Genomic DNA, 8,480 nt, shown 5'->3' with positions numbered 1-8,480 from the left:
CCAGAGCAGCAGCGTATTTTTGTGCGATTTCATTATCTCATTGACCGTCAGAAAAAACCATTGTACTTAAGAATATCCCAATGTGCTACGACAACGAATAGTGAATCAAAGCTCGAGTACAAAACTCTAAGCCATTCTCGAAGACCGATCCACTTGTCCTCAGCCATTCTTTTCCAACATCGTGATAGAAAACGTTGTCCCTCTAAAAGTCCAAACACACACAGACACACCGACAAAGGAACGACGACCGACGGTACCATCCCACTGAGAACGCGGATCAAAACTTTCCCCTCCGGTAGCGGCAGCTTCGACTAACAACTTTTAATTGAAATCGTTCCTCTGGTGGAAAGTGGGAACTTTCGTCCAGCAACACCCACCCGCAGACGTGCGGACGAAAAATGCACTCCAGCCCCGAATGGGGTACAACACTGGGAATTACTTTGCACTACGCTGCGCCGAGCTCTAAGAGGAAAAAGTACACCAGGCACTGACAGATAATAAATTAACTTGTTCTTGTGCAATCACCGTGATAAAGACAAAATAATAAGACCAAACGACGTCTGGTTTGGCCAGTAGAAAGATATAATAAGTTGTTATAATGGGGTAATACGGTTGAAAAGCGAAAGCTAATCGAGTGCTGCATTATTGGATTTCGTGCAGAAATCCAGTCGTGTTTGGTTGGTTCATTTGCCTTTCTAGATGATATTCTTTTATTAAATAACTCTTTCTGTTATGCAAACAAATTCTCAACAACTTTAAAAGGAACTTCACGAACTATTATTCAAAGCTGCCGGTTTACGAGGTTTTCTCCCTCAAGACAGCTCTTTATTCAATTGGTTACCGTTCGAGAAAATGCATATAAATGAAATTAGGAGAGCACCGAGCTGCATACGAACATAAATAACTTCGAGTAATGGGAGTAATGGGACTTGTGAGGCAGTTTCCTGTCCTGGTGTGGTGAGATAAGAGCAAGCAAATACCATCCGAAGTGGTGGTATTGCATATCAGCAGCGCCTGACCAAAGCAGTAGTGTCGGTCTCAGGCAAAGGAAGTGATTGTTTTTATTAGCAGTGTCAGTCTAAATGAAAATTTATTTATTTACGATGACCGGACAAGACCTCCGAGAAAATGAATATGTCTACTGAGCAGGTTCGTTTATGGTGCACTCCGTTCGAAAGGGAAAAGTTGGGAATCGAATGGCAGCTATTTACTGTGTTTTGTTTAATTGTCGAGAATGTGCATAGCTCATATAATTACACAGGTAAACATGGTCCACTTTTGTTTCTGCAAGTGGAGTCTAATGAAAATATATCCGAGTTGGTTACAGAATACCAATCAGTATGAATAGTTGAAAACTCAACTAATGTGCAATTCAAACTTGAGGATGCGTTGAGGAGCTCTACTGTTTCTATCACAAAACTTTGCCATTCCAATCTCGTCCAATCGTCTGACCCGGGTCTCCAGCTCTCGATCGCTGCATTATGTTCTTGTCCCCAAATGAACAGTAGTAACTATGCTTCATGTTTGAAATTTTTCTTCCTTCGACATCGTAAAGCGAAGCAAAGCCCAGGTTCTAAGTTCCGATTCGGAACTTAACCTTCTGTTCATTCGACACAGACTTCGGGCTGGCTAGCACTACAATCCCACTGGCACTACAATCCCGAGCCGGGATTCGAACATACGACGACTGCATTGTTAGAGCAGCATCGCACCTCTAGACCATCTGGGAGGTCTTTTGATATCGCATTCCCAATAAAACTTCGTTTACCCAAGTATTGCAGCCTGTAACTGAATTTCCTCTTTGTTCCCCGAACAAAGGCATCACATCCAGATTTAGATTAGAAATTGTTGATATGAGTGCATCACATCCACTTCTGACAGAGATTGTTTTCCAATGCCACTCTATGTCCCTTATGGGAAAACATAGTGCTCCGAAGGTATTGTTATGATTTATTTGAAAATAATGTACACGATTTTATTTATGAGAGAAAATTGAGTTAACTCGGCTTGAAACTTTGCTCCATTCCGTTCAAACTGAAGAATACATAATTTCTCAGATGTTTATTTTCGCTCGTTTTCTATGGTATCAATTTTGACGTAGGACTACGTCTTTGTTTTCTATGCTAGATTACATTTTGTAAAATTGAAAATGAAACTGGCAAATGTTGCGTCAGATTTCAAACGATTATAGCAAGCGAACGACTTAATGCATCTTAGTCATTTATATGTCGGTGGATAGATAAAATGTATAACAATTGTTTGATATAATGTTTAGCATTGTTGCTTTACTGCTTAAAGGTGAAAAAAGGTGAAAAGTTCCAAGGTCAAGCTTTCCCGTACATTTTCCTTGCTATTGTCTTGTTTCCCGAGCACTTATAGCAATAACATGGACGTAATAAATTCAAAACATTCATTGGTTTGTGCCAACGTACGGCGGCAACGGAATAAATTCCACTGCTTACATATTCCGATTCAACAAAGTGTTTTGTTCCGTTTGTCTGTTTCTAAGCTGCCTGGCCACGCTCTCATGACAAAAATCTACGCTGAACTCGATACAAAAGACTGCGCGTAGAAAATTCAGCTTCAGTTTAGTTTGTCACACAATAGCGTGTGGAGTATAGCTGTTAAAGGTACGCGACATTGAGAAATGAGAGCTGCATGCTGATATGTACTTATATAACAGTATTGTACAGTAGTGTATAACAGTCAACAGAATCCATCTTCTAGATGACAGTAAATCGACAGCCAATTGTACCAACTATTAAATGCTAATAGTCTTCCGGTTCTGTACCTATATGAGGCCTAGCAGTACCACACTCTTTCTTTATTCTTCCTACACTCACCATTGTGATAAGCAGATTATTAATAAAGTTTTATTTAAAGTCGTCGTCTTTCCTTCCGATCCTCCATGGCAAAGTTTGGCGACGAGGATAACGGAAAACGCGTGTGAAGTGCAGATAAAATAGATTTGAAAGTCCAATCAGTATAAGTCGTGAGTATTGTTAGGAAGTCGAACCTAACCTCACTTTTGAGTCAAGAAATAGTCTCGAGCACGTGTTTGTTACGCGCGTTGTTATAAGTCATGGCAACGGGAGGAACAGTAAAGCAGGAAGGTCAATCAGAAGTCAGGATGTTGGGACCAATGCTAGGTCATATGGAGCAGTTTGTGATTGGTGACAAATCGAGGAGTATGTTAACCGATTGGAACAATTCTATCTTGTCAACGATGTTCCAGCTCACAAGAAAGTTGCGATGTTAGTGACGATGGCGGGGCCAAGTCTCTATTCCATCGCATCTCGAATCTGCTCACCCGACGATCCATGCACCAAGCCATACAAAGATCTGATAGAGCTGCTAAAGGAGCACTTTGCACCATCAGTCAACGTGCTTGCTGAGCGTTACAAGTTCCGGAAGGTTGAGCAGTCGTCGAGTCAAACGATTTCGGAATTCATCATTCAGCTCAAGGCTCAGTCGCATTCCTGCGATTTCAAAACATTCCTGCCGGAGGCATTGCGGGATCAGTTCGTGGCCGGAGTTCAAAATTCAAACCTCCGGACGAAACTCCTCGGTGAAGCAGATTTGACTTTCGAAAAAGCTTGCACCATTGCACGCAATTCGGAAGCAGCGGAGCAGGAGTCAAGAGCCATGCAGGGCTCATCGAAACTCGCGGCTCTACATCGGAAGTCGCGGAAATCGTCCAAGCCGCAGGAAAACCAGTTCAAGTCAGTTGCAAGAGATAACAAAGCAAACGACTCAAGTAAGTCGTTCCGAAAGTCGGTGGATCAAGCCAAGCAGTGCTTTAGATGTGGGAGGAATCACAAACCAGAAACGTGTCCAGCCAAGCAGTGGACTTGCTTTGCATGTGGAAAGGCCGGCCACGTGTCTACCATGTATCGTTCGTCGAAGGAAAAGAGCAGCGGCAATCAAGGTCGAGTTGCCGAAATGTCTGAAGCAGTAGAAAGTTGGCGATTAAATCTGCTGTCACCTAAACACGATGGTGCACTGGAACATAGCGTAGGGGCAGGCTCAACGGAAGCAGCTCTGGCATCTGTTGGAGAGATTTCGCCTAGTAAAATCGGACAAATCGATGTCCCAGCCACAATGCAACTGGTGATCGAAGGAGTGCCTGTCACGTTCGAAATCGATACGGGTGCATGTGATTCTGTTATATCGTCAGTTGAGTATCATGAAAAGCTCTCTCATGTTAAGCTGAACCCCACTCACAAAAGTTTCCAATCGGTTTCAGGTCAAAGCATCCGTCCGCAGGGTGAATTGGTGGTCAAAGTCACGACGAAAGGAGGCGGAAAAGTTTCACTTTCGCTCTTCGTCATACAGCCAGAGAAAGATAGAAGAAGGTTAAGTTCACTCCTTTGCTCGGTAGATCCAGTCTAGACGTTCTCGTTCCAGGGTGGAGAGAAATGGTGAGTCTGAACCTTTCTTCCATCAATGCAATTCAATCCAGTCTATTGTCTAATGTGAAACAGAAGTTTCCTTCGTTGCTGTCTGGAGATTGTTCCCAGGCAATTGAAGGTTTTACGGCTGACATTGTTCTGAAACCAGAGGCAGTGCCCATTTTCCACAAACCTTATACAGTCCCCTTTCGTTTTTGTGAAAATGTCGATCACGAGCTTGATCGGATGGTAGAAAATGGAATTCTAGTTCCTGTTCGCACATCCGCATGGGCAAGCCCCATTGTAGTCACCCCGAAAAAAGACGGGTCAGCCCGAATTTGTTTAGATGGGAAAGCTACATTGAATCGCTTTATTTCTACCGAACACTACCCTTTACCGTTAGTGGACGATATTTTGGCCAGTATGGCAAATTTTAAAGTATTTTGCAAGATTGATCTCACCGGAGCGTATCTGCAGGTGAAGTTATCGGAAGCCTTCCAACAGCTCTGCACTGTAAAACCCACAGAGGATTATTTAAGTACACTCGCATGCCTTTCGGTATAAGCTGTGCGCCATCTTTGTTTCAGTCCATAATCGACCAAATTTTGTTTGGTACAACCGCAGTTCCTTATTTGGACGATATTGTTCTTGGGGGTAGAACTCGTCAAGAGTGCGAAAAAAATCTTTTCGTCGTTCTTGAGAGGCTAAGCCAGCACAAAGTCCAAATAAATTGGTCAAAATCGTTCTTTTTTGAAACTGAAATCGAATATCTTGGTTTCAAGCTAACCTCACAGGGTATTCGTCCTTGTGCTTCGAAGGTCGAAGCTATTTGCAACGCTCCTGCACCAAAAGACCTTAGTCAATTACAGTCTTTTTTTGGTCTTCTAAATTACTATCATCGGTTCTTGCCGAACTTGTCCACGGAAATTAAACCGTTATACGAGCTTTTAAAGAAAAATCGTGAATTTGTTTGGTCGTCTGCTTGTCAAAAGGCGTTTGACAATAGCAAGAAGCTATTAATCAGCAACGATTTGTTAGAGCCTTTCGATCCAAAAAAAAACCGTTGATTCTAACAACCGATGCTAGTCCGTACGGTATCGGTGCCGTGTTGTCCCATTTGGTGGACCACATTGAAAAGCCAGTGTGCTTCGCGTCGTCAACGTTAAGTCCTGCTCAGATGAATTATGGTCAAATTCACAGAGAAGCGTTAGCTGTGATATTTGGAGTAACCAAATTCCATAAGTTTCTATACGGTACTAAGTTCACTCTGGTAACCGATAGTGCCGCGTTGAAACAAATATTCAACCCACAGAAGGGTTCAACGTCCGTTGCAATATCTCGCTTGCATCGCTGGGCAGTATTGTTGTCAAACTATTCATACCGTGTGATTCATCGTGCCGGTAAACATATTAATAATGCAGATGCTTTGTCTCGCTTACCTCTGCCTATAGAAAATCGTATCGAGCACATGTCAGTGAAAGAACATAACCAGCAAAATTTCATCGCCTTGGAAGTGATTCAGGAACAAACACGTGTTGATTCCATATTAAGTAAGGTTATGAAATTCGTTAAGTGTGGATGGCCGCGTGACGTCGAAGATTCGCTAAAGTCATTCGAGAAAATCAGCTCGAATCTCGAAATAGAAGACGGCTGTTTATATTTCGATGATCGTGTCGTTGTACCAAAGTCAGTCCAACTTCAGGTGCTCGAGAAGCTACACGAACACCGCGATGGTGTCGTGCGTATGAAAATGATCGGTAGAAGTTATTTTTGGTGGAAAGGTTTCGACAAAGACGTTTCAGGATTTGCGAAATCTTGTGTTGTTTGCCAGAAAACACAGAGAGTTTCAAAAGAGATAGTAGAATCACGTTGGCCTGCAACTAGTCATGCGTTTGAACGATTGCATCTGGATTTATTCCACTTCGAAGGTCAAACATTTTTAATAGTTGTTGATGCATATTTAAAATACATTGACGTTAAACATCTTCGACGAACTGATGCCAATAGCGTTTTGGAAGAGCTGGATGATTTATATTCACTTTTCGGACTTCCTAACGAAGTTTGTTCGGACAATGGTCCGCCCTTTAGTTCGTCCACGTTTATGGATGCCTGTAAACAGAACAATATCAGGGTATTGAATTCTCCTCCGTATCACCCACAGTCAAACGGGCTGGCGGAGAGAGACAATCAAGACTGTAATGAAAAAATACTTGTTGGATGAAAAGTACAGACCGATGCCAATTCAGAGAAAGCTTAATCAAATATTGTTCAATTATCGTAACACTCCATCAACCTCTACTGGTAAAACACCCTCTTCTTTAGTCTTCTGTTACGTACCTCGAACTTCGATTAACTCTTCTAACCCTATCAAATTGAGTTGAAAACGAGCAGAAAGCGACCCTGAAGCCCGCTATTCCTTCCGATGCATTTGCAAGTCCTACGGTGAAAGCCTATTCTCGTGGTGACAAGGTACTTTACCGAAACCATCTTGACGATTACGCTCGATGGATTCCTGGTTTAGTTTTGGAGAAAATTAGTCCATTAACTTATTTAATCAACCTCGAGGGGAATGTACGTATGGTTCATGCTAACCAAATACGCGTTTCCAACCTGTCGGACGAATTCCATCCTTGCCTTCCCGTAATTTGTCCCAAGCCAAGATGTGAGTCTTTATCATCCCCGGCTAAGTCTCCAGTGATGGAAGGTGAATTTTCTTCTTCGCGTGGCACTCCACCAGTTCGTTCTGCCAAGAAGAGCTCGAGAAAGAAACAAACAACGAAAAAAAAGACATCGTAGCGAGTCCACATCACCAAGACTTCGTCGTTCCAAAAGAATAAAAAATAAGAAGCTGTAGTGCATTGAAATCGAGCTGTTAAAAGCTGATTGAAGATATTTCCATATTCATATGTTATTTGTATGTAAGATTTGAGAGTAATCTAAAGTCTCATTTAAGTCCGGGAGAAGTGATATGTACTTATATAACAGTATTGTACAGTAGTGTATAACAGTCAACAGAATCCATCTTCTAGATGACAGTAAATCGACAGCCAATTGTACCAACTATTAAAGGCTGTACCTATATAAGGCCTAGCAGTGCCACACTCTTTCTTTATTCTTCCTACACTCACCATTGTGATAAGCAGATTATTAATAAAGTTTTATTTAAACACCCAACGCAAACGGGGAACATTTTATTACTTTAGGGCAATTTTTTATTACTTATTGTGTCTTATGACTGCGCATTATACACAAATAGTAATAACCGAAAAGTAACAAAAATTATGACGGGCACACGCTTGTATATGTTTCTGCAGGAGAACATACAGCCAAGCACCGCGGTGCATGTGTTAGCAAGACTTCACTCGCTGCATTTGTATTGATGCAACGATCAGATTCATTTTTGCTCCCTTCATCCACACATAATGAGAATCTCATCCGTCAACCTCAAATGTCTAATTAGAAACACTTTCGTTTCGTCCCCCAGTGTTTACATGAAATGAATATATGTTATACTGTCTGAACAGAGTTGCCGAAGTTGCGAATATTGTTCTGGATGGGCACGAGTTTTGTGTTTTCAAACAGGTGCAAATGAGTATCCATGAACCAATGACTATGTATTTTGGATAGCTTGCAAGAAAGCGAATGTTTTTGTTTTTCTCTAACGCAGTTTACAGATCGTGATGTCATTTAAAGACGCATTTCAAGAGTTTGAAATCATCAACGTTTGCATACTCTATGACGGGGAAAATGCTGCTTGGCAGCTCTTGTCATATTCTTCCTCTACTCCGTATGCATACAACGAGCGAACTAATACACGCTCACCGGATGAATTGGAGATTGAAGAAACTTGTAACATGTGCAACATATGCGACGGTGTGTGATTTTTTTTTTACTTGAGATGGAAAGGGAGCAGTTTTTGACAGAAAAAATCTTGCATGTGGTTGAAACGACCATTATTAGATAGTCGTACTCCCGTAACACGTGCTAAATATATGACAGTATGTGTTGTTACTTGACTGGGGAAGAATTTTATTGCCTTTTTAGTAATAGGTTTGTTACCTAAAAAGCAATTTTGCGCTATTGCTTCTA

At 41.7% G+C, this 8,480-nt stretch overlaps 1 protein-coding gene across 6 annotated transcripts in view; it reads left to right on the top strand.

Moving 5' to 3' along the window:
* Positions 1–2,607: 2,607 nt before the first annotated feature.
* LOC129729238 (uncharacterized) overlaps positions 2,608–8,480 on the top strand; it is a 32,102-nt gene continuing 26,229 nt past the window's right edge. For all 6 annotated transcript variants that reach the window (XR_008728661.1, XR_008728662.1, XM_055687741.1 and 3 more), the window contains exon 1: positions 2,608–4,421. Coding sequence is in view for 4 of the 6 variants with exons in the window: in XM_055687741.1 (XP_055543716.1) it covers positions 3,253–4,392 (1,140 nt within the window). In the remaining 2 variants the exon portion in view is untranslated. The remainder of the gene's footprint in view (positions 4,422–8,480) is intronic.

The sequence above is a fragment of the Wyeomyia smithii genome, chromosome 3 (genome assembly GCF_029784165.1).
Source record: "Wyeomyia smithii strain HCP4-BCI-WySm-NY-G18 chromosome 3, ASM2978416v1, whole genome shotgun sequence".
NCBI classification, from domain to species: Eukaryota; Metazoa; Arthropoda; class Insecta; order Diptera; family Culicidae; genus Wyeomyia; species Wyeomyia smithii.
Note: the sequence above shows the minus strand (reverse complement) of the source record. Positions and strands in the feature narration are given on the sequence as shown.